The sequence below is a fragment of the Chenopodium album genome, chromosome 14 (genome assembly GCF_948465745.1).
Source record: "Chenopodium album chromosome 14, dcCheAlbu1.1, whole genome shotgun sequence".
Lineage (NCBI taxonomy): Eukaryota > Viridiplantae > Streptophyta > Magnoliopsida > Caryophyllales > Amaranthaceae > Chenopodium > Chenopodium album.
The window spans coordinates 47,092,397-47,120,257 of record NC_137847.1 but is presented as its reverse complement, the minus strand read 5'-3'; the positions used below and the strand labels follow the sequence as shown (position 1 = coordinate 47,120,257).

The 27,861-nt window shown below is 34.4% G+C and overlaps 1 protein-coding gene across 1 annotated transcript; it reads left to right on the top strand.

Moving 5' to 3' along the window:
- Positions 1 to 1,165: 1,165 nt before the first annotated feature.
- LOC145578193 (triacylglycerol lipase OBL1-like) lies at positions 1,166 to 12,863 on the top strand. The gene is made up of 5 exons (XM_081635556.1): positions 1,166 to 1,492; positions 5,283 to 5,476; positions 11,366 to 11,399; positions 11,584 to 12,206; positions 12,600 to 12,863. Exons 1-5 carry the CDS (start codon positions 1,174 to 1,176, stop codon positions 12,861 to 12,863), a joined length of 1,434 nt encoding a protein of 477 aa, XP_081491682.1. The 5' UTR covers positions 1,166 to 1,173.
- The last annotated feature ends 14,998 nt before the right edge of the window (positions 12,864 to 27,861 follow it).

Genomic DNA, 27,861 nt, shown 5'->3' with positions numbered 1-27,861 from the left:
AGCTCTCCGGATCCCCCCCCACCTCTGACGACCTCCTCCACCGTCAGGCGACCTTCCCTTTCCCCCTAATCATATCCCAACAACCATCTCTTTGATTTTGAAAAACCTTAGAAAATTGATTTAGGGGTTTTTAATTTTGTGTATCTTTCTTGCAATTGATGCTTGTATTGGCTTTGATTATGTATGTATGTGATGCTAGGGTGATTTGGAAACAAATTGGAATTGATTTGGACTTGATTTGAGCATGTTTGAGTATATAAGATCCAAAAATTCGAAGGGAGGTGGTGGTCGCCAACGGGGATAAGGGGGAAAGGGATGGTCCACCGGCGGTGTAGGTAGGTCGCCGAAGGTTAGGGGATCTGGGCGGCGGGTCCGGTGGGTGAGGGGGTTGCTTCAAAGGGAGGGGGGAAAGGGAGGAAGAAGGGGAAGGGTGGTTGGTTGGTGGTTGGGGTGGTGGTTTTTTTTATGTATAAATTAAATATAATTATTAAGTAATTGGGTGGGTTAATGGTTAATTAGAAGAAATGGGAGGAAATTAGAGTCTAATTAAGTTAATTAGAGGATAATTAAGGAAATAGATTTCCTCTTGCAAAAAAAATGAACGTAGTGATTTTTTTTAACCAAAAAGCTTTTAAAAGATTTTTTTTTTCGCAAAATGGTGCTTTTAAAAGGTTTTTTTTTTTTTTTTTGACAAATTTGCCTAAAAAAATTAACTTAAAGAGTAATTTTTTTTTTAAAACAAATCTGTGGGTTCAATGAACCCCCTAAATCCGCCCCTTAATAAGACTTAATTAGACTCTACAAGTTTACTCTTACATTCACTAAATTATTTTTGTGTCTCGACATTCAACTTCACTCAATTCAACTTTTTAAAGCTCCGTATTGATCAAAGTGTTGATTTAAAAAAAAAAAAAAAAAAAAAAAAAAAAAAAAAAAAAAAAAAAAAAAAAAATCGAAGAGAATAGAGATAGAAAAATAACTACGTTCTTGTGTGGACAGTAAAAGGGAATATTATCATGACGCTAAGGCGCCAAATTTAGAATCCTAGACTATTTCGTGCGTATAGAGCAACAAAAATGAATATATAAATGGAAGTTGTGACATCCACTTAAAGAAACCACATGCTCATCCATTGCATCATTTTCAAATTCTCTCATTTCTTCTAAGCTAGGCATGTCTTACTACTGTTCTTCAGATAGCTTAGTATGCAAGGATTATCTTGAATTGAATCCAGAAAATGCTAGTTTTAATGATCTTTTTCACCTTCTTTTCTTTAATGATAGAAAAAATTTCATTGTAAGCCCTTCAGAATTCGAACAAGATTTAAGAAAATATAATTATCGATGGCTCGTTGTTACTTCTGTTGTTATGTTGAAGTTGTTTCGTATCATGAAGAAACCAATGAAATACATTGGTTATTTCATCATAGCATGGATGAATCTAATCACAAATAATGGTGGTGTGCTCAAGTTGTTGTTGAATTTTATCAAAGGTTAGCAATTATATTATTATCTAAATTTACAATTTGCTTATATATATATATATATATATATATATATATATATATATATATATATATATATATATATATATATATATATATATATATATATATATATATATATATATATATATATATATATATATATATATATATATATATATATATATATATATATATATTTCAATTAAAATTCTTTTTAGTTCATGAGTTTATATGAAGCATATTGCATGGGTGTATCACAAAATAATGATATGACGGTTGTGTTATGAACTTCATGTGGCTTGTAATAAAAACAAAATATTAGTAAACTTTCATTTTGATTTGCAATATTTGAATAAATACTCGTTGCAATAATCCTATTTTACAACATAAGAACGTAGTTAACTTACTAAGAAATTGATACATGTGCGCTCCTTAAAGGTTATGTTACTTGCCAATTTTAGAAATAAAATTTGTAAACATTAGCTAATCTTTGAAAGCGAAGGCTAACAATATCAATCAACATTGCAAATTATATAATTAAATTTTGTATATTAATTAGTGCTCATAGTTGTTATCCCATAATAAGGCCAACAAAGCCATAATGTAATTTATGTAAAAAGCGTAGGCTAATCTTTGAAAAATTCCTTTGTTCATACACTGTGCCAATTAAGTGCAATTTAGATCCATTAAGAAATTGAGTAATAATCAAATTGGATCTTAATCATAATTTATAATTCTTAAAGATCTGACCCATTTATTTGTACTAGTCAGATGTGATCCAAGGCAACATGCAAAAATTAAATAATTTGTTGATAAAGTCTAATTAGCCAGCTGTTAAGAATTAATACTAATTAGACTATAAATAATTAATATATATACTCCGTATATTATATCTTATGGATGCTTTATGTGAATATTATAATTCAGCTAATGCTTATCAATGATGAATAATGGCCGAGTACAATAATCATGTACCCGGTTGTAATCTGTATTAGTTCTCTCCGATCTCCCACTAATTAAGATTTGGATAGCAATTTGCCGTTAGTGTAGTGGTAATTGTGGTTGTTGGTAAAGATTGGTGGACCATGTGTTCGATCCCTGCAAGTCCACAATAATAATTAAGAGGGGATTAGAACCTAACAACCAGAACTAAGACTAAGATTTAAATTAGTCCAAAGAGTGAATTGGGGAAAAAACAAATAAAATTTGAATGACTTAATTAATAATTAGCTCGTCGCTGATTGAAGTCAATGGTTGTGTAAATACACCCCCACCTTTTATATATACTAGGGGATCCTACGCGCGCGATGCGCGCGGTATAGGTAGTGTTTCAAGTTGAGTTATTGCAGTTAGTTTTAATACCTTATGCATGTTTGCATATATTTTATTATAACTATTTGTACATATGCGATTAATATGTTGAATGTCATGTATCTTAGCAATGCTCAAAACTTTAGCAAATTACTCTAGAATTAGTGAAGGAGTTGTATAAAGTATTGAGTTCTAGACATGGAAATGTTTGCTATATTTAAAGTACAGATTGAAATGGTTCAATTAACAGGACATCACATGTCTATATTTTTCTTGTATTCATATAAGATACCAATACACCTCACTTTAAGTTTTAATCGGTTAAAGTTATGATCGTAATAATTATAGTAAATGTCATTTAACAATGATTGCCTTGTAAATAATTTATTTTACAGAGTAAATTAACATTATAAGTCATTAATTTATTTTGTTAAAGTTACAAAAATAATGAAGTTATTTTCTTGAATCGGTAAAAAATGCAGTGGACAAAATGGACCAAGTAACCTCAAAAACTAAGGGTATGTTCTCATACGATTATTTTCAGTTCAGTACAGTTCAGCTCTAATAAGTTCAATTCAGTTCAGCTCCTAATTTCCTTCCCTCATAAAATATTCATTTCAGTTCAGTTTAGTTCAGCTCTAATAAGTTTAGTTCAGTTCAGTTCACATATCTTAATGCTTTCGGAATCAACGAACATGGTGTGTCCTAAGTCGGTAGCAAGATCAGAAGGCTCCAAGAGCCCTGGATAAAGATTGAAATCTTGAACTAATCAAAACTCTCGTTCAATTCAGTTCAACTCAGTTCAGTCAATGAGAACATACCCTAAGTTAAGTGGAGAAATAAGGTCCAAGGATTAATAACAGTAGATGTCGAGTGATTGACTGTGTGAAATTGTCAATCAAGTTCATTCCCAATTCAAATTTCTACCAAGCTAGTCTTCAGTTCAAATGAGTAAAAACTTGGGCAATTATTGCTTGGACCTTAAGAGTCACCAAACTAACTAAACTATCTCAATGGCATTAATACTGCAATCTCTTGAATAACTTTCTGGTTATTGTATTTGACCAACCTTTGTCTTAGCTTCTAGTTTTTTTTTTTTTTTTTAAATTTTTTTTTTATTATTATTATTATTATTATTATTATTATTATTTTTAAGAACTACTCATATGATCTTTCGGATTTCACTTTTATGAACTTTTTTTAATGAACCAATACCCTTGTAAACTTATATCAATCATGGACATCGGTTTTCTCTTTCTGTCCGAAATATAACCGATTCACCAACCCACACTTGAGCCTGATTTCTCATATATCAATTTCAGTTTCAACACAGTTGCTTTTGCACTATATTGGACAAATGCTTGCTTCCATAATTCCTTGTGGTTCATATAGGAAAGAATGTAAAATCAAAACCTCTCATAATCATACTTATGAAGGTTAGGTTTAAAAAAAAAAAAATACTTTTGAAGGTTAGAATAATTAAAGCAATCCTAAATTGATTATACTGACAAGTGAGCAATTAAATTAACGATAAAACCCATGTTGTGAAATTGATCAATAATAACAAATTAGCAATAAAATAAATACATTGATTATTCATAAACTACTCATACAACATTAATGGGGGTATATAGGTAATTAAATATTTTCAGGGTTAAAAATGTCCTAACACTATTGATAAGAGTATTTTCCCACTTTTTATAAGGTAGGGATATATACTTCCTCCGTTTTTATTTTATTGCACCATTAGGACTTTTACTTTATTCATTTAATCTTCTTTGACCATCATTTGTGATTTATACATTAGGAAAAATATAGTCATGTGGGGTCTAGTTAGATTCGTATCGAACTCTACTTTTCAAATGTCAAATTTTTATAATTTTTACAAAAGTATAATTAAAGATATTGATAGCTAAAGTAATGCATTGGCAAGCGTAAAATCCCTTATGGTGCAATAAAAAAAGAACGGAGGAAGTATATAAATTAGTTGTTGGTGCAGTGGTGATTGAGACAGAACTTGATATGGAGGTTCCATGTTCAACCCCCAATAAAAACAATCGGGAGGAGACTGAAACCTTACCACCCAGAACTGATCCCCGAATAAAATTTTTTTGCTGAGAAAGTGATACACTGACAAGTGTATTAGGGGATAATACCTGTGATTACTTTAGTATAGTAGTATTGATACTTAGTTCTTAAAAATACCATATGATTTTTTTTTTTTTTTTTACAACAGAAATAAAATATGATGGTACATATGTAATGTCAAAAAAATGATGATACATCCGTACATGCATATTTCATACTCCATATGTTTTTTATTTTTTATTTATTTATTTTTTTTTTGATTCATATGAGCCAAAAGGGCGGGTACAACGAGGGGCGGGGGAAATTCCAGCACATGTGTATATGCTCTTCAATTTTCATCTATCATTACTTAATTAGTATAATAATTTAGCTGAGGATTTAATGAAATTGTGGACAGGAAATGTGATAATGCCAAATGAGTCAAGTGACACATATAGATCAATAATGGCACTTGTTGACAGAAGAGTTGACTTGGACCCAAAAATACGACCGGGCCATGTCAATTATGAAGCTTCGTTTACTTGGATGGCTGCTAAGTTATCCTATGAAAATTCTGCCTTCATTAAAACTATTGTTGAGGACCATTGGAAGGTATTGTACTATTATACACCTTTCCACGCATATGCTCTTTTATTTTGTTTTATTTTGGGATGAGATAGATGTTGGCAAGGGCGTAGCGAGGAATTAAAAGCTAACGGGGTCGAGACTTATATGCAAAGGACAAAATATCTTTCGTGTTAACATTGATAATAAAAAAATCTCTACATGAAATTCAATGTTCATCATTTAACCTTAATCTTATAACAAATCATGGGACAAATACGAAGTACTTCGTAGTAAAAGTTATAAAATGACTCTAAAAGTCTAAATCATTAACAATTAAAAAAAAATTAGGAGAAACATAAACTAGCAATATGCAACATTTAAATTTTAGAAAATAAAGATGTTTATTGAATGTATGTCATAGCATCATTTTACAGAAAACTTGATTCATTAACAATCAACAAAAACAAGAAAATCAATTGGTTGTTGGTGTAGTTGTGATTGGGACAATTTGATAGGGAAGACTCGCGTTCGATTCCCCACAACAACAATTGGGAGGGGACTGGAACCTAACCACCCATAACTAATCCCCGAATCCGAATCAGTCCAAAGGGTGAATCGGGTGGAACCAAAAAAAAAACAAAAACAAGAACAACATTTATATTTTAAAAACATAAACAACAAGGATAAACATAAACTAGCAATATGGAACATTTATATTTTAGAAATAACAGCCAAATTCTAAAATAAAAAAATAAAAAACATAAAGAAGTGGAATTGTAAAAGAAAATAATAAAAGTGAAAAACAAAGAAGTGAAGAAGTGAGATTATATTTGTGGAAAAAAAAAAAGAAAAAAAAAGTGAGATTATAAAAGAAAAGGCAAAGAAGTGGAGAAGATCTTGTGACCATGCGAACAAGTGTGGCATCAAGCGATACTTTTTACCACTAAGGCAAGAGTATTTGTTTGTTATTAGAGCACTTACATCAGTGAGCATTTTTTTGCTCATGAGGAAAAATGGTGAGCAAATTTGGTAGAAATGGTTCCCCCATCAATGACCATATTGAAAAATGCTCATGAGCATTTCTAATTTAGCTCATCCTATGAGCAAATTTGAGGATGAACAGTAACTTCGTGGGGCCCAGCAACTCTCCAATGTGGCGCCTTTTTTTTTGCTTCTTACACCTTCAAAACGGCGCGTTTTGGGAAGCTGAGTGAAGAGCTTTCCCCAAAACGGTGCGTTTTGACGGGAGAAAAGCAAAAAAAAAAATATACATGCAGCTGCAAACAGGGGCGCATCAGTCTAGCGAATGGGGAGCTGACACGCGTCCCTGTCATCTTCTTCATCCAATCAGCGGATATTACCGTTTTTTAAACGGTAATTAATTTAAAACGACTATTTTGGCTGATTTATAATTAAAAAAAAAAAATTCATCAACGGTTATAATTTTTTTTTCTCTACAAATAGAGATCCATTTTGACATATTTTGGTATAATTTCAAAAATCACAAAAACACTCTATATTATTCTTACTCCATATTATTCTTACTCCCAATTCTAGTGAGATTTATTTTATATTTTCTAATATAAAGTTCAAATAGGCTACTTTTTTTTGGTTCATTATTGTTAATTAATATTTTTAGTACTCTAATATTTTTAAAAACATTATTAATGATATTTTAATTATAATATTTTGTTTTACTTTCAAAAATAAAAAAAAAACACTCTTTATTATTTTTACTCCCAATTCTAGTAAGATTAATTTTTTATTTTGTAATATAAAGTTCAAAAAGGTTTTTTTTTATTGTTAATTAATTTTTTAGTACTCAAATATTTTTTAAAACGTTATTAACGTTATTTTTATTTTAATTTCGGTGCCTCTTAAGTATTTATTATTGTTGTTAATTTATTATACAATTTAATGGATCCAAACAACCCTAATTACAATCAACTTGCTCAACATTTTTCTGATTTAGGTGATGATTTCATCACTAGTCCCAATTTTCAATTATTCCTAGAAAGATTAGGAAACCCGTCTTCTCAAAATTCTGTTCATCAACCAACACCTCCACAAATTCCTAATAATGAAAACACTTATATTGAGCAACAAACTCCTCCCGTTACCGAAGGGAGCAACTCTAAGTATGATGTCAGCCAAGAAGAAGCTGTTCCGGAGACACCACAGTACCCTCCACCACCTCCAAGGATTCCGGCAAATCAACCACTCGCTAAAGCGAGTCGTATTTGGTCGGTTGATGAGGATGAAGCTCTAATTGGGTTCTACCTAGAACTAAGTGATGATGCGCTTCGTGGTACGAGCCAAAAGGCATCCGAACTATGGCGAAAAGTTCATGCAGCTTATGTAAACTACAAGCTGAGAAACTGCATATTCTCCCGCCGAGACCTATGAAGAGTTTGGAGACACATTGGAGAAGAATGGCAGCTGATTTGCTACAGTGGACTAGTTGCTATGAGGAGGAGGGAAAACTTCTTGAAAGCGGAAGTGGTTACAACGAAACTGATCAAATTAAAAATGCTTCCAAGTTGTTTTATATCTCCTCTAATCCACAACAGAATTTTGCATTTCCGCATGGAGTGGAAATGGTTAATAAAGATCCGAAGTGGAGGACTAAACTAAGATGGGGCCTGCCAAAGGAAGAAAGAAAGGGTTGTCGTGCCAATGATGAGGAAGATAGCAGTGGAAGTGGGAAAAGGTCTAGGGCGGAGAGTGAGAATGAAATCCGTACTGATGGATTTATGTCCGGAGGTTTACCACGACCAGACGGTGTCAAAAAAACAAAGGCTAAGCGTAAGGGCAAAGCAGTTGCTTCCGAAAGTGCAATATTGAGCATTAGTGAACAGATAAAGGCATGTACTAAGGTTAGAGAAAGGGAGGTGAATTTACGACAACAGCGGTTGGAACTTGATAGAGAAAAGGAAAAGAGGAAGCAAAAACATGTTGATTTAGCAGAGAAGAAGATGAATTTTGATATGCTACAATCACTTTTAGGAAGGACAACACCACTCACTCCAACTGAAGAGGCCTACAAGGAAGAGTTACTTCAACTAGTCTATGGTAGAAAATGATTGTATGTCTCTAATTAGTTTATTTTTAATTAGTTGTATTTTGAGGTTAGATTTTTCTAATTTATGTAATGAAGTTGAATTGTTGTAAGCAAAGACTGGTCATAATCACTTGTGGTCATGTCTCATTCATGTCCCTCGTCTTACTATATTTTGAGTAGTCATGTGTCTTTCATGTCAGTTGTCTTGTTGTATTTTGAATAGTCAAGATTCTTTTCTGTCAAAAAGTATCTTTAATCACTCATGGAATTGTCAATCATATTTCATCACTCATGGAATTTTCATTCATATTTTTGACCTCTCATTGAGAGTTCATGCTTATAAATACTAGTGATACCATCTACGCAAACACAATATAATCCAACTCCTCAAAAATATCAAAACACTCATAAGTATCAAGCAAACACAATGTTTTCCATTAGCTCAACCTCCAGCTCGTCTGATTCTGATCAATACGTAGAATTTGGTCATTTAGTTGACGAATTTGTCACAACCCATCTACCAACTTTGTTGTCTAACCAAACACAACCCCAACCCGTATCCAAAGTTGAATGTGTTCCAAAGCGTAGAGGGGATACGAATAGAATAGATAGGGAAAATGGGCATGTTCAATTATTTAATGATTACTTTGCGAGTAATCAAGTTTATAGCGACAAACACTTTCGGCGTAGATTTCGAATGCAACGACCTTTGTTTTGTAGGATTATGAACAAGGTGGTCGAGGGGGATCAATTCTTCCAGCAGCGTAGGAATGCAGCTGGAAGGCTTGGGTTATCACCGTTGCAGAAATGCACCGCTGCGATTAGAATGTTGGCGTACGGTACCTCTCCAGATGCCGTGGATGAGTATCTACGCATTGGCGAAACTACCTCCAGATTAGCATTGCAACATTTTTGTCAAGGGGTTATTACACATTTTGAAGCTGAATATCTTAGAAGTCCCACCGACGAAGATTTAAGGAGAATCTTGCATCAAAATGAAATGCGAGGTTTTCTCGGTATGATAGGTAGCATTGACTGCATGCATTGGGAGTGGAAGAATTGTCCTATGGCTTGGAAAGCGCAATACGCAGGCCGTAATAAAAATGCAACCCTCATTTTGGAGGCCGTTGCAGATCAAGATTTGTGGATTTGGCATGCATTCTTTGGAATCCTTAGATCTTGTAATGATCTTAATGTCCTTTACCATTCTCCGGTATTTGATGATGTTCTTCATGGCCGGGCACCTCCAATTCATTTTATCGTGAACGACCATGAATACAAGTTGGGCTATTACTTAGCAGACGGCATTTACCCAAAATGGGCTACTTTTATTCAAGGTATACCACTTCCTCAACTTCACAAGGATAAATTATTTGCTGATAAACATGCTGCGGCTCGGAAGGACGTTGAACGAGCTTTTGGGGTTTTACAGGCTAGGTTTGCCATTCTACAACAACCCTCCCTTGCGTTTAACGAAGACATATTGTGTGACAAAATGAAAGCTTGTATCATTATGCACAACATGATTGTCGAAGATGAACGACACAACTATACTCGGGCCGAAGTTTTAAGAAGGTACTATGAACAAGATCGCCCGCAAATTACAAGACCCACTACAAGTGCTATAGTTAACAACAACGAGCCTTTTAAATTCAATGTTGGCCGACCGCCGAACGTTGATTTCGACACGTATGTCAGGAGAAGAATGTCACTACGTGATAGAGACACTCATGTTCAATTAAAAGCAAATTTAGTGGAACACATTTGGCAAAAATATGGTTCTATTAATGAGTAAAAAATTAAGTTGTCGTATGATTACAATTTAATATAATCTTATGTATTCGTACGTTAAAAATCTAAGTTCGTTACTTATTTGGTTTGTAGTATGTATTAAATGTAATCGTACGCCACTAAAATATTATGTTGTCTTAAATTTATAATTGTTTAGCGATTAAAATTTCAATATTATTAATTAATATTTAATAATTGTATTAATTTAAATAATAGTATAATTGTAATTAGTAGCACTAAAATTTCATTTAACCAAAACATAATTAATAATAATATGGTGATGTGTAAGAGAGAGAAATGTTGGTGGGGTATGTGAAAAAATAGGAGAGAGATTGATGAGCATTTTTTTTTTATCACTAGTGGGATAAAATTTGCTCACAAAAAATGCTCATGAGCAAATTTGGTTGGGAAGAGAGAGAAAGTGGCTAGAGAGAGAATGAGCAATTTTTTTTTGCTCACTAGTGTGAGTGCTCTTAATATTGACTTAATAATACATATACCAATAAAACTGTAGGGGGCCAAGTTAACAAATATTAGGCCGTGAGAATGGGCTACGGGGGCCATGTCCCTGCTAGCCCCCCTTATAGCTCTGCCCCCTTTATAGCTCTGCCCCTGGATGTTGGCATCGGTTTTATTCAAGTTTATATGAAAGTAAGATTAAATGGTATGGAGGAAATTTTGAACGAAGTAATAAAGTAGATAAATAAAAATAATGAGATTAATAGTTTATTGAAAAATAATAAATGTGAGAAGAAAGAAATAATAATAAAAAAAAGTAGTAGTGAGTTTGAGTGGGGATCATGAAAAGAAAGATATAATATTAAAATATAGTTTTTGTTAAAAAAAAAAAAGTGTAACACTTAATATGGCTACATTTGATAAATGTAACATTTATTCGAACACGGAGACAGTAAGTTAATTTGAATTTTAACAAATACATACTTCTTGTCTCAACTGTATCACAATTCAAAAATTGTGTTATGCATGTCATCATATGTTCTTACAATTTCTACATACACTACTTTTTTTTTTTCATTTTATATTCTTACATTTACAACCTTTTTCGTCCAATATTTTAACAGATGGAGCTGTTAGGAGCCTACAACTTCCGAAATGGTAAGCATTAATTATAAACTAGTACTTGTATAATTTTTCATTGTGTTCTCTATATTATGTATTGTTATATTATATGTATTGTCTAAAGCTATTGATTTGGAGTGTACATAAAAATATACAAAGAAATTTAACTAATGGAGGGAACAATAATTATTTGCCCTAATTAAAATGTCATTTGTTGTAGATTTTCAAGCAAACAACTCTACACATGCATTCATGGCTCGCAACATAAGCAAGGACAAAGACACAATAATAGTGGCATTTAGAGGCACAAACCCCTTCGACGCAGATGATTGTAGCGCGGACATTGATATCTCTTGGTTTAGGCTAACGAACTTAGGAAAAGTTCATGGCGGATTCATGAAGGCATTAGGCCTCCAAAACACTAAAGACGGCGTTGGATGGCCGAAGAATATCGAAGCAAGCGATGATAAACCACAGTTTGCATATTACAAAATTCGACAAGTCCTTAGAAACATAATTAAAGAGAACAAGAACGCAAAATTTGTAATAGCGGGACATAGTTTGGGTGGTGCATTAGCGATTTTATTCGCTAGTGTTTTAATATTACATGAAGAGAAAGAATTGCTTGATAGATTGGAGGGTGTTTATACATTTGGACAACCAAGAGTAGGAGATGAGGAATTTGGAGATTTTATGAAGGAGAATTTGAAAGCCTACAATGTCAAATATTGTAGGTATGTGTATTGCAATGATATGGTTCCTCGACTTCCTCTTGATGACAAGACTCTTTTGTTTAAACATTTCGGCCCGTGCCTCTACTACGATAGTCTCTACCGAGGAAAGGTAATTTTTTTTTTTTTTTTTTTTTTTTTACTTCCTTCTTCATATTTACGTATGATCATATGAGACTACGAGAAAGTATTTAATAAGTATTTATCTTTCAAAGAACAGTCATAATGATAATCTTAAAAATTGGTGTTATCCTAGGTAATTATAAATAGATTGACTATACTTACTAGTATTTTGAAAGCGACTATATCATGAAGTAGATGAAGTAAATTAACATGCATATATACCATGACATAATGTTTTTAATATGAAAATTAACTTATCAACAAAAAATCATACAACATCTACGAATGAAATCTGAATCTAACAAATACGTTCATGATTCCGAACTTTATCATCAATGTACATCCCTTTTGACATATTTGTTTTTGTTGTGGATGAATGTAGGAATTGAAAGTGGAGCCAAATAAGAACTACTTATCATTGCAATGGATGATACCAAAGTACATGAATGCAGGTTGGGAGCTAATTAGGGGAATCATACTTCCACATATGAAATGGGGCCCAGATTACAAAGAATGTTGGTGCCAAGTTATTTATCGAATGATTGGGTTGCTTATCCCAGGTCTTGTGGCCCACGGCCCACAAGATTATACTAACTTAACTCGATTGGGCCGCATGGCTTTGCCTCTTCGTGATCATGACATATAAATTGAATGAAATTTAATTCAAATGATGCGTATAATCTTGGCACAAATAAATTGTACAAGAATAAGTAATGCCTCTTATAAAACACATTTTTTTATGTTTCTGACTACACCATGTGACCAGGATTATTTATAGAAGTTACTTATTTTGAGATTACTTATTCAGGGGTTACTCTTTTGGTTAAGGGTTAATTATTTAGGGGTTATCCAGTCGGTTAGGAATTACTCTCGCACAAAAAAAGCTTTAACCGACTGAGTAAATTTAGATTAAGTAACCTCTGATCAACTAAGTTACCCCGGAATAAATAAACCTTGGCGAAAACGCGTTAATCGACTGAGTAACCCAATAATATGTAACCCTTGATTGATTAAGTAACCACTGAATAAGTAACCCATATAGGTAATTCCGACCGCACGGTGTCGCTAATCACATAGAAACAGCACCGTTTAAAAAAATAGGCAACTTATGATTGTGCAATATGCCTAGGTGTTAGGTGTGGGCTGCTCTGCTGCTGGCAAATTGTTTTGGCCAAATACTTACCAATATAATGATTTTTAATAAGTACCCCAAAAAAATATTAAGGTTACTTTTATTTTTTTAATAATCATTGTAATATTGAAATAATGGTTCGCCTTTATACAGTGGCGTATATAGGTTGGGTTTTAGTGGGTTAATTGAACCCATTGACTTTTTATAAAAAAGTTAAAAGTATTACTTATATAGTAAGGCCCCGTTCTTTAGAGCTACTCTGCTCTGCTCTGCTCTGCTGAGTCCTGCTCAACTTAAAATAAATAATTAATATTGAATAATAATAATAATAATTAATATTTAATAATAATAATAATAAATAATAAATATTTAATAATAATAAATAATAATAATAATAAATAATAATTAATTAATATTTAATAATAATTATAATAATAATAATTAATATTTAATAATATTATTTAATGATTATAATAATATGCAATAATAATAATAGTGATAATAATAATAATAATAATAATAATAATAATAATAATTATAATGGAATCTGCTCGGCTCGGCTCTGCTCTGCTCTGTTGTGCTAACTTTTGCTCTACTCTGCTCAAAAACTCAAAATTAAAGAATAGGGCCTAAATAACAAGTAGTAGATGCGCATCACAATAGTTAAATTGACTAATTATTAGTATTGGAGATCAACGGATCAATCCCTAACCTCAACCATATTTTTTTGACACAGTAGTCAACCATATTTTTACTAATTATTACTCTTCCTTTCAAAATTCCTATTTATTTTCTCATTTTCCCCCCAAATTCCCAAACCGTAGACTCAAAATTTCTCAAGCAGTCAAAATTAATACCTCCTCCGTTACGTATTATGTGCAACATTTGTCATTTTGGGATGTTACAAGTTACGTGCAACTAAAAAAAAAAAGTTTCCTTATATAGTAAATTTTTTTGAGTAAATTTACTAATAAAACCCGTACTTCAATCCAATTAACACATTAACTACATGTTATTAACTTATTAACCAAACTTAATTAACCCTCAATAATAGCATTAACACTCAATCTTTCTCCTCCCTCACAACCAGATCCACCACCCCCACCATCATATTTTCTCTCTCCTCTCTCAAGCCACCCTCACCTCCATTTTCTTTTCTCTAACAACCACCACTTCACCACCACCCTATTTTCTCTCTCCTCTCTTTCAAGTCACCCTCACCACCAATCTTCTCTCTCTTCTTTCACAAACACCACACCACCACCGCCATAAGATTGGGTCGCCGCCACTTCCTCCATTAAAGTCGTCGCCACCACTTCCTCCTCCATTATTATTAAAGTCGTCGCCACCACTTCCTCTTCCATTAAAGCTTAAAGTTGAGGTTTTTATGGTAAAATATAACCATGAAAACTCTAGATCTAGAGTTTTCATGGTCAAATTTGACCAAATAAACCCCAAATTAGCGATGAGGAGGTAATACTTTCCAAATTAAGCTTTTTTTCTTCATATTTTAGGGTGGTTGGTGGTGATTTCGAGGAGAGGGGAAGGAGGTGGGTGGTTGTGGACTTCGAGCAGAGGGGAAGGTGAGTGGATGGTTGTGGGCCGGGTTTTGGTTATTGGGGAGACGGTGGGTGGTTGGTGATTGACTGGGTGGGAGAGGGGAGGGCCGAGGTTACGAGGTTGTGGGTTTTGGGTTTGGTGGTTGCACTGGTCGGTTCTGGGTGGTTGTAAGTCTGGTCGGTTACAGGTCTGGATGGTTTCGGGTTTGTGGGTGGCTGTGGGTCTGGTCGATTTTGGTGGTTGTGGGTCTAGGTGGTTTTGGGTGGTTGTGGGTCTGGTGGATTCTGGTGGTGGTGTACTGGTGTTGGTGTTTTTTGAGGACCTCAATTATTTGTTCTTTCCTTAGTTAATCTCCCTTAAAAGTTTCTTCTTGGGACATGTGCAACCCATTTTGTTGCAGATAATACGTAACGGAGGAAGTATTTAATTAGCAGTTTTTTTTTTTTTTTTTTTTTTTTTTCATGTGTCAAATTTTTATATATTGGGATTTTTGATTTAAAATCCCTTCCAATCCTTGCTAGAATTATAGCCTATCATAATCGCTCATGCTTGGACCTTATAGCACGTTGGCTAATAAATAGAGATTGTTACTACTCCCTCCATCCTTAAATTACATTCTTACTTCAAGAAAAATTAATATAATAGAGAGAAGTAGGAATGTAAATTAGGGACGGAGGTAGGGAGTATTTGTTTGTGTATATTAATAGTTGTTGTCGAAAAGTTATTTTGATCTGGGGGCTTGGATAACTTGATACAGAGTATGTCTGTTTTTTTTTTTCTTTTCATTTTTTGTCATTTTTGTGATAGAACTTAGAAATTAAAATATTAGATTATTTAGAGATTTTAATAAAAACTTGATTGATGTTTGTGTATTAGTGATTTACAATTTTACATTTACTCTATACGAAACACTAGAATGCTACAATGAATATTGATGATGTAAATATAGATCGTGAGGTTTTTACCATGAGTTTAGAGTCTTTAATTTTTGGAAACGTGTCGTGAAGTCACAAAAGTCCTCTCCTTTTTTTTCACTAAGTCCAAGGGATCTCCAATAGAAGAATATGTAATCCATTTGTAAACCAAAATTTTAACTTATGTGCTCGTATTGAATCATTAATTAATATTTTTCAATTTTCTTTTACAATTTCGAACCCACAATTCGAAAATCCTGGATACGCCATTGTCTTTATAGAAGCCTTGGCAGGTGTTGTACATTAATCACATAATGCTACATATCACATTTGAATCTTTATGAGTTGACATGATCAGTATCTAACTCAAATTACGTTATTAAACTCTATGTTAGTAATTAAAAACGTATTCGACATTGTTATGAACTATATAAACTTGACTAGCTATAAGTCTATAACTGACAAAAATATTACTATGATTCTATGAACCATATTGATTGGCAAAACGTGTATGTTCTTAATAAGTAAATATACATTTTTTTTTTTTGAGGAAATAAGTAAATACACTTAGTGCAGAAGTTTAAAAATATGCGTTAAATACTTTTATAAGATAAGTGTATAAAATTAGATTAAAAAATTGTTAATGCAATAGGGTTTAATTTTTTATTTTATTATTATTTTTTTTTTAAAGATAAGGCCTATAAGGGTATAAAATTAGACTACATCAGCTTAGGCTCCATGCCATGCACGGTAAGTCTAATTTTTATTTTTATTTTTTAAAAAATAATTATATCTAACAAAAAAAAAGTGATGCTTTAAAGTAATTTCTTTGACTTCAATAATATGAATTAATTTTATCATGGATATTACTTTGGATTTTTTGACTTTCAGTCTTTCACCCCCCTCCAAAAAAAAAAAAAAAAAAAAAAAACCAAAACTTCTAAAATTTTTATTTTACCACCAAATAAAAAATAAAAAAGTATTTTTTACCACATGGTGTCAAAAAATCTGGTAAACCTAACGTAAAATTTTAAATTCTTCTATTTTCGTGCAAAAAACATGGTTTTGTGGGGCATTTTGGCCTTTGGGTCTAAAATGAGGTCATGATTGAAAAAAAATGTTCACAAATGGCTCATTTTTCCTAGTAGAAAATACCTCGATTTGCATGAAACACGTAAAACGAGACATTTCAATCATTTTTGTCAATTTTGACCTCATATTGGACTCAATGGACCAAAATGCCCTTCCAAAACCTATAAAGAACATGTTTTGTGCACGAAAATCAAAGAATTTTTTTCACATCGTTAGATTGAACGGTTTTCTTGACGGCAGATGGTGAAACACAATTTTTAGAAGTTTTTTGGTGGTAGAATAAAACTTTGAGAAGTTTTGATGGTAAAAAACAATTTCTTGGTTTTTTTTGGTGTAAAAGTAAAAAAATGCTATTACTTTTTTATCAAAATCTAATATTACTCCATTTATCAGATAATTAAAAAGGAGTTGGAATAATAACTTAGGTAAATGTGTATAGAAGAGTTTTATACACCAAATAAAAAGAAATATTTATGTCGTAAAGTTAATATAAAAGATTTGGAATGATATTAAATACTTAAGTCCCTCGCTAGGGTGAGTAGTCCCGGTCTAGGGTGTCGTAGTGCGATTTTTTCCCTCAAAATTTCTAGCAATTTCATAGCAAACACAAGCCAATTAATCTGTTGAGAATGTGTTCTATTTGTCAAGAATGGAGGACGAGTTATTGGATGAATGGAAAATACTTCAATTAACAGAGGATGAAAATGCTGTGTTGGGTGGAGAACATGTTAAAACGGTGATTGAAGATACAAAAACCCAATTAATCTTACGCTAGTCGGAAAGTTGTGGACTGTAAAACCATATAATCTAGAGGCGATGAAAGGTACCTTGACGAATGTATGGAATTAAAGGAGAAGTTTGCTATTAGGGTTTTGGAAACGAATTTATTCATTTTTCAATTCTTTTGCGGGGAAGACAAAAGGCGAGTGCTGGAAAAGAGGCCTTGGTTCTTTGATGAGAAATTGGTACTCTTATAGGAAGTTCGGGGGGATGAACAACCATTAGAGATAACCTTTAAACATACGCCAATGTGGGTGAGGTTGCTTGATGTACCTCTCAATAAGCGCTCTGTTTCAGTAATGTATGACGTAGGTGAGTTTCTTGGAGGCTTTATGGAGATGGATGACTTCGATCCTTTGGGATGGGGGGAAAGTATGCGAATTAAGGTGTTGGTAGACATCAATAAGCCCCTGCGGAGAGGGTTATTTCTTACCATGGTTAACAATTAATCTCGGTGGATTGATATAAAATATAAACGGTTAGCTAATTTCTGCTTCTTTTGTGGTCGCTTAGATCATACGGAGAGGGAGTGTCAGCAGAAGGAGCAAGCTAAGGATGATGAGAAGAAGATGGTTTACCAGTATGGACCTTGGCTTCGTGCTTCCCCGAAGAAAAAGTTCAGGTTTTGATACGGGTGAAAAAGAATTTGAGAAAGCATGGGTGGAGAGTTTGAGGACCTCGACTATTAGAAAAAAACCCTCTACCTATAATGATCCTGATGTGATAAAGCTGGGACCATTTGGAGTGGCGCGAAAGTTAAGTTTTGCTTCTCCATTTAAGTAAGATAGTGTGAAAGGAGCAGGTGGGAGTCAAAGAGGGAGGCAGGCTTGAAGGTGGTTAAAAAGGGGATGAAGGGAGGGATGGTGCTGCGAACTGAGAAGGGGAAGTAGAGGGAGTCAAGAAGGACGGGGAGGATAAAAAAAATAAGGACAATAATTCTGAGAGTGTTGATGGGAGGAAGAGGGAATTTGAGGTAGAGGATGGAAAAAAAAAACAAAAGTGAGGTGGGGTATCAGGCAAGTGGGGATGTGGTGGAAGAAGTGGGGGAAAAAAAGGAGTTTATGCTTCTTGAGGAAAAGGGAAGGAGTTTGAAAAAGGTGTGACTGTTGAAAGAGGATAAAAGACTTGAGAAGGGAGTGAAAAAGTTAGCAGGGAAAAAAAGGGAGAGCAGGGAGATAGAGGAAGATGAGGACGATATGGTGGTGGATGAAGAGGTGCTAGATGATGAAGTAAATAAACGACGCAAGGTTATCTGGATTGATCAAAGTGTGGCGGGCCCCACTCCATAGGCTCTCGGTGAACAATGAATTACACCCTCTCATGGAATTGTAGAGGTTTGGGGAATACCTCGACGGTAAGTGCTCTAAAGAATGTTGTGTTTTTGGAAAAACCCCAATTGATTTTTTTTGTCGGAAACTAGACTAAAAAAAGCATGAAATGGAGAAAATCAAGACAAAGCTAAAGTATAGTAATTTGCTAACTGTTTGTTGTGAAGGAGTGGGTAGGAAGCGGAGTGGTGGGTTAGCATTGTTATGAAAGGATACATTTGATGTGGAGATAAAATCCTTCTCTTTGAATCATATAAATGCGTGGGTTAAATGGCCGAATATTGGAACGAAGGTGGAGATTCACAGGGATCTATGGCTTCCCCGAAGAAGAAAACAAATTCAAAACGGGTCTCTTGCTCGATACTCTCCATAATAATCATAGTGGTCCGTGGATTTGTGGAGGTGACTTTAATCTTATGCTCACGTCTAATGAGAAAAAAGGGGGAAGGGAGTTCAACATTGCCGAAGCTGAAATTCTAAGAAGTGCTGTTGTAGTGTGTGAGTTTGAGGATATTAGGTATGTGGGGCATGATTATACTTGGACAAACAATAGAGGTGGGGATGGGAATGTTCAAGAAAGGCTCGACCATTTTATCGCCAATAAGGAGTAGCGTGCTCTCTTCTTAGCTCTTTTGTTTCACATCTCTCAAAACGCAAGTCAGACCATTTGCCTCTGCTTCTTTGTATTAGTGAAGGGGTTGGTAAACCAAAGAAGAAAAAATACAAAAAAAAAAAAACAATATAAGTTTGAGGAGATGTGGTTGAGAGACAAAATGTGTAAAGATATTGTGGCAAATACGTGGCATTATGGTGGTGACATTTGCTCAAAAATTGCTCATACCTTCATTAATTTGAGTGCTTGGAGCCGTAACAAATTTGGTGACTTTGTAAAACAGCTGCAAGAATGTAGAGCCCGTATGGAATGTCTCATAAAGGAGGATCAATCTGATAATATTAGAGCCTAGATAAGAGCCTTGGATGACAGAATGAATGAATTAGAACGAAGAGAAGATTTATTTTGGAGATAGAGAAGTAGGCAGGATTGGTTAAGGAACGGGGATAAAAATACATCTTTTTTCCATTAGAAAGCAACTGAGAGGAAAAGCTAGTTTGTGGTGATGAGGAGCAGATTTCGGAGGTTCTTGCAAGCTACTTTGAAGACTTGTTTTCATCAGGTGGTCAAGGGGAAGCGGAGGTAGTTATTGAGAAGGTCGATACAAAAATAGCGGAGGAACAATTTTCTGATCTTGTCACTCCTTTCAATGGTGAGGAAGTGCGTGAAGCGCTTTTCCAAATGCATCCCACAAAAGCCCCGGGCCCGGATGGTATGTCTGCAATTTTCTACCAAAATTTTGGAATATTGTTGGCGATGATGTGAATAAAAATTCTTTGATATTCTTAATAATGTAGGTAATATAGGTCCTATTAATCAGACTCATGTTGCTTTAATTTCGAAAAAAAAAGTGCGAGTCTCCTTTTGATTATAGGCCTATTAGTCTGTGTAATGTCTTGTATAAGATAGTGTCAAAAGTTTTAGCAAACAGGCTTTAAAAAGTACTACCTACTATTACTAGTGAATCTCAGAGTGGTTTTGTGCTGGGTAGATTAATTACAGACAACATTTTGGTGGCTTATGAATGCTTTCATTGTCTGCGAAAAAAGAAGACTAGGAAGAAAGGTTTTTTGGGGTTTAAGTTGGACATGAGCAAAGCATATGACAGAGTAGAGTGGGATTTCCTGGAAAAAATGATGACAAAATTTGATTTTCCTGAGACTTTTGAGAAAAATATTATGAATTGTGTTTCATCGATTTCTGTTGATGTGTTAGTGGATGGGCAACCGTCTCGGGTTTTCAAGCATAGTAGAGGGCTCCAATAAGGCCATCCTCTATCCCCTTTTCTATTCATTATATGTGCGGAAGGTTTATCAGCTCTTCTTAGAGATGCGGAAAGAATGAAGTTGATTCATGGGGTAAAAGTTGGGAGGCATGTTGAGCTTATTTCTAACTTGTTTTTCGCAGACGATAGCCTTCTTTTTGTCCGGGCGAATGAAGATGAAACTGATAGAGTCCTTGAAATACTTTCAACTTATGAAGTGGCGTCGGGCTAGAAACTACATATGGAAAAATCGGAAGTGTCTTTTAGCCAAAACATTGATCGTGAGAAGAAAAATATGCTTCAGATAAAGTTAGCTTTTAAGGCTGCGAAAGACATAAAAATATTTTGGTCTCCCAACTTATATTGGGGGGTCTAAAAAAATTGTTTTCCAGAGTTATTAGGATTGGGTTTGGAAGAAACTTAAAGGTTGAAAGGAAAAATTCTTATCTCAAGCAGGATGGGAAATTCTAATAAAGGCTATGGCTTAGGCTATTCCTACTTATGCAATGCAATGCTTTTCAATTCCGTTTAGAATTCTCAAAGAGGTGGAAAGAATGTGTAGGAATTTTTTTTTGAGGCCAAAAAGGGGAAGAAAGAAAGATTTGCTGGGTAGCGTGGAATAAGATGTATCGTGCGAAGAATAATGGCGGCTTGGGTTTCCAGAATATGAAGCTCTTTAACAAAGCTATGCTAGCAAAACAAGCATGGCGAATCTTGACAAATGAGACTTCTCTTATATCTCGTGTGCTAAAGAGTAAGTATTTCCCTCACTCTTCTTTTCTCAAAGCAAATGTAGCCTCTAATTTGAGCTTTATGTGGGGGTCAATTTTGAGTGTGAAGGATGTGATTGTAAAAGGGGCGAGGAAGAGTATTGGTTTGGGGTGCAACATTCATATCTGGAATGACCCATAGATACCAAAGCTTCCTAATTTTCGTATCATGTCGCAGAGGGGAGAAGAAGAAAGTATTCTAAACTTTGTCAATGAGATGTGGATTGATAAGAAATGGAATATGGGAGTGCTTAGTGAGCAGTTTAATTAGAAAGAAGTGATGAATATCGGTAGTATTTCGATACCAATGTTCGATGAAGGGGACGGATGGACGTGGCATTACTCGAAGGATGGGAATTACAATGTAAAAACTGCATACAATCTGTTGATTGAGAAGGTGGAGTTAGGAAGGGCTTCTACTGCAGTAGGGAGGAATGATTTCTAGTGGAGAAATATTTGGCATGCTCACATTCCGCCAAAGGTAAAAATTTTTGTGTGGCGGTGTGTAAAGGATAGCCTTCCTACTAGATGTGGTCTTGTGGCAAAAGAATTAAATGTGGACAAGCGATGTCCAATGTGTGGGGAAGGGGATGAATCTGTCATGCACATGGTGCTCTTGTGCTCGAACGTCGAAGTGATCTAGAAATATTTAGCTTTGAGGTTGGATACTAAGGTAGGGGGGAAGGTGGGTTTAGTGATTGGTGTGTTGCTATGAGAGGAAAAATTACCGAGGCTAGGTGGTGAGATATGTTTTGGTGCCTAGCTTGGGGTGTTTGGTTGAGATGCAATGGATAGGTTTTCGAAGGTAATAGGAAGCCAGAAGTTGAAGTTATCCACAAGCTGCTAGCCTTGTTGGAGAGTACGCTGATGAGCTTGAGAAGGATGTGGTGAATCAACCAGTTCTTTTGATAAAGTTTGTGTGGAAGGCTCCTTGCAGCGACATGTATAAGCTCAATACTGATGCTGCTTTTTTGGCCAGCAGAAGACTGGGTATGGGGGTGTTCTACGTGATTGTGAGGGTGATGTTGTGTTGGCCTGCCGTGCGGATTCCCAGGGGGAGTTCGAGGTTGATGTTGGCGAGGCAATGGCGATGAGGAAATGCTTTGTGTTTGCAATTGAAGCGGACTTTCCAGATTTTGTTTTAGAAACTGACAACATAAAGCTTTCTCTTCACATGAAGAAGGGTATTACTCCTCCAAATGAGTTTGGCATGGTGGTCAAGGATATCTTGAAGCTCTTATTGTCGAAGGGTATCTTTCTCTTTTGTTAGGAGATCGAGTAATGAAGTAGCGCATTGTTTAGCTAAGTTAAGTTGCAATTTTAGTGAGTAATATGTTTGGCTCGAAGAGTACCCTCTTGAATTACAAGAGGTCTTGTGTAACGATTTTGCAAACTTGATGCCTTAATAATATATTGAGATTCCGGTTTGTGTCAAAAAAAAATAAAAAAATAAAAAAAAAGATTTGGAATGATATTATTATAATTGTATCAAATATTAAAAAAAAATAATTCAAAAGGAAAGGAAAGTTTTGGAGGGAAAAATCAGCATTAGGATGTGACACGTGTCACTTTTGGAGTTTGTATTAGTTTTAAGTTATTGATAGCTATATTTATTAGTTTTTATTAGTTATTATTAGAGCTTGCATGTTAGAGAATTTTGCTTATATGTACTGTACAAGACAATATCATTCCATTTTTTTTTAACAAGTATATGTATTTTTTTTTTTTGAAACCAACAATTATATGTATTCAAATAATAGTAATCCCCAACTTATATTTGTAATTGGAATTATGACAAGTGCATTTAATTATCTATCTTATCTTATGTTCAAAATCTTCAAGAAAATTAAACTCATAAACAAATATTTTTTGGAGGAAAAAATGGTATACGATATTGGATTTTTTTACTTAATATTTTGAAGCTTTTAAGTTGTAAACCTTTAACAATTTAACTATGTGTACAATTATCGGTTTTTACTATTTTTTTTTGTCAAATTATGCAATATCTATTTGTCCCCCCGGTTTGAAATTTCTGGCTCCGCCACTGCCTAAATAATCTATATTCACCGCTAACAGCTTGTTGCCAGTTAACAAATACCTACACATCTATATTTTGTCGAACACATCCTATATCTTTTGTGATTGACCACATATCGAGAAAAGTTATTTACATATAAAATATTTTAATATTTTTTTATTTATTGATTATTAAATATATTAATGGCTAAATTATATTTGACTAACATAATAGGTAGCGCATGGAATAGCTTAAGAAAAAACAAAGGCAAAATTGGCCTTAACACCCTTAACTACATCTTGGTTGTACCTAACACCCTGAACTTTGACTAGTAGTTGACACACCACTAACTATTGATTGGGGTATGATGTAACACGTCCATTAATGGGTACTTTTTTTGACTTAAAATGAGACAATTTTGGTAATTAATTAGCTTGCCAAGATTTATCTGATTTCTAATAAGTCCCATGCTCATGCATAACAATCAATTATATATTTACTTCAATTATAAAATAACAAACTTATCTTATTTCGAGCACTCTACATTATTCACTAGAGGGATCACATTTCTCTTAGGAACCACAGTTCAGGTTCGGGTTGTATTATCTGATGTCTTTCATTTTGAGCATCATGCTGGAACTCGCAGTTTAACCAAGTTCATGTGGAACTTGCTGGCATCTCCACTGTCCAAGCTTCACTTATCAGCTTGCTATCATGCTTCCGTTAGGAAGCTCCTTGTATGCTTCTATCAGGAAACATCTTCTAGTTTCATCCAGCTTTGTTCTGGGAACATCCTTCTGGAACTCCTCTTCTAATTTTACTTTCCATAGTAAGTTTTTCTTGAATCTCTTTGCACTACTACAAAAACATGAATATAGAACGCCTAAAACAAGCCATATAGAACGCCTCAGAGAGGCGTTCTTCTGAGAGGGTGCCCTATAAAGTCTACAGAACGCCTCAAAGAGGCGTTCTATATCTAACACAATACAGGTCGCCTATCTAAGATAGGCGCTTCACATTTAAGGTACAAAGTGAATAAACAAGGAAAAGAGAGCTGTCATCTTAGGAAAGGCGCTCTATAACTACATAAAACCAGACCGCCTATCATAGATAGGCGCTCTCTATTCATCACTTTTTAAATAAAAATATTATTATTATTATTATTATTATTATTGTTATTATTATTATTTATGGGGATATTTATGGGGATCATGCAGTGTCTTGTGCTGGGATGGTGGGTATCAAACATAGGCACAATGTTGTTCGTGACACCCTGGTTGATATTTGTTTTCGGTCTGGGATTTCTGCTCGAAAGGAGGTTAACGTTGGGTTAACTGGAGGGAACGACAGGGCTCTTCGACCAGCAGATGTGTTGCTTTATTCCTGGGATAGAGGCCTTGATGTATGTGTTGACTTGACGGGGTCTTCACCTTTGACACAATCGGGGTTGTCTGACTTCATTCCTGGTCGTGTTGTGTCGGCGGCGGCTCAGCGGAATCGGGACAAATATGAGGCGTGTTGCAGGGCTATTGGTTATGGTTTTCTTCCTTTCTCCTTTTCTTTGTTGGGGGAATTAGAGAAGGATGTTATTGCGTTGCTGAAGCGGGTTCAAAAGTTTTAAAATCAGAAATTAATCCCAATTATATCATATAAATCAATGGATAAAATATAAAATTCGAAAATTATTACATAAAAATCAATTGGTAAGAGATGAAAATCGAAATTATGACATGAAAATCAATTGATAAAATCATGAAAATCATAAATTATAAAACATAAAAATCAATTGATAAAAGATGAAAATCAGCAGTTATAAGTTTATAACATGAAAACCAAAACAGATCTAAAATACTCGTAATTGAGAAGTAAAACAAAATTATAAAATCAAAATCAAAATTTTGAAATAGAATTAAATCATGAACTACAGATCGAAAAAAAAACCATAAAAATCATATTAATCACTTTAAAACAACCAAAAAAACGGATTTAAACATTAAATTCGAACACAAATGAGATTACCCTTCATATACTGTACCTTTATGCATCTTTAGACTTCATAATATGTTCTATAGTAGCAACACCTCATTTCAACGGACCCAGATCTAACGACGACGGCTTATACTACTCAATCGACGGCGGCATTCGAACAGAGCATTACCACTTCGCTGAAACTGATTTGAATGCAATTGAATCACAAAAAACAACAATTAAATTATAATCAAAAATTTGAATTGAAACAAAAAATAACTAAAAGTAGAATAGATCTAAGTAATAAAAAAAACAACAAATAAATTATAATCAGAATTTTGAATTGAAACCGAAAACAAGAAAAACTAGAATTATATTTTAACCCAAATTTAATCAAATCTAAAATTGAAAACCTTGACCAATTGAATGCTCGGATCGACATCTCATTGGTCGTTGTTGGGCGCTTATGGCTTAATGGTGACTCGTTGTTGGACGCTCGATAGATTATGGATTGTGGGTATTTTTTTTTCTTTTTTTTTATAATACTTATAGAACGGTTAACTGAAAGAGGCAATCTATATTGTATAGTGTAAAGTTTGGATACACTTTATAGAGTGGTTAACTTAAACGAGTGATCTATAAGTTTTTAACCTACAAAACGCTTATCTTACTTAGGCAATTTGTATATGTCTAGAGATCGCATATCCAACTTGACAGTTGTATATAGTGTGTTACTTATTCCCTATTTTGTGGCAGTGTTGTTTCAAGCCTCACTTCAACTTCTACAGTTTACTCATCCTGCAAACGTCAAAACACTGATAACTTTCATTACTTAGAAGTTTGTTCAATCATCATCATCAAAACCTTTCAAGGGTTAAAAAATATATAAGGGTAAGTGTAGGCATCGTTCGAAGTGCGCCTACGTTAAGCATGTGGGAATATGCTTGGCACTCATAGGAAGTGGGAATTGACGTATACGATTAGGGACAAGGAAAGTAGAGCGCCGCCAACAAGTCTTTAAGGAACTTGTAAACCGTTCACGGATCATAAAAGGCAACCACGATAAAGGGACAACAAAAGGCAACAACGATTGACCCATGAAGGTTACACCTCATTCATAATCCATGAGATTACTAACCCCATATGGTTCGTAACCACGAAAGGAGGATCGGGGATGATGGTACGAAGTGAGTCATGGAGTCACATTCGCCCGTGTTGGCCTCTACTCAATTCTTATAGTGAAAAGTATTCATGTGATCTCAAAGGCATGCAAACAAAGTATTCAATTCACTCCAAACTATTATTATGCTAAATTGGTTGAATATTAATGCAACATATAATTCTAAAATATTGTGATCACTTCAATTAACAACAAGATTAAAAAGGAACCTAAGCTGGTTGTCCAAATTATCTTATTAGTCGTGATTTTCAATTACATATTCCCTTTAAACATGCAATATAGTGATCAATAAATATAGTAAAATCAACATTAATATTGGAAGAAATTTAACAATAATCCAACAATTAATATATGACAAACATAATAAAAATTGTTAGAAAAATAATAGAAATAAAAGGAACACAATTCCTTACTTTGATTTTGTTTGCTTGCAACTATAAAATAATAAACGCGTTAGTAACTTCAAGGAAATCAATAAAACAATAATTAAAATTAAATTAAATAAGGTTGATTTGGGGCCAAACCCTCAAATAGTTCTACCTTTCACGCCTTGGTTTAAGGATAGAAGCTCGGGTAAAGTATGGACTCCTTTGAGTGCTTGGGGGAAGTATTGTGAGAGAATAAGGTAGGCTAGTGTTTAGGCTAAGCATAGAAGAGAGAATAGAAAATTATTTGATACCCCGAACTGCAGAAATGAGGCTCGTATTTATAGAGGAAATGAGTAGAGGGAACACACGGAACCCTAAGATAAAACCCTAACTTTGGGGGACCGTGACACGGCATGTATGCCGCGACACGGTCACTGGTTGCCGTGACACGGTATTACCGTGACGCGGGACACCATTTTGCCCTAGATATATTCAGATGGATAAAGCGCGTGCAGTTGTGTACGCGGAGAAAACACAGAAAATTACCGTGTCACGGTATGTGTACCGTGACACGACAAAGGATGCCATGACGCGGCAATTTCCACCGTGGCGCGGCACGTGGCGCCGTGTCACGGTATACTGTTTTTTCCGAAATGCG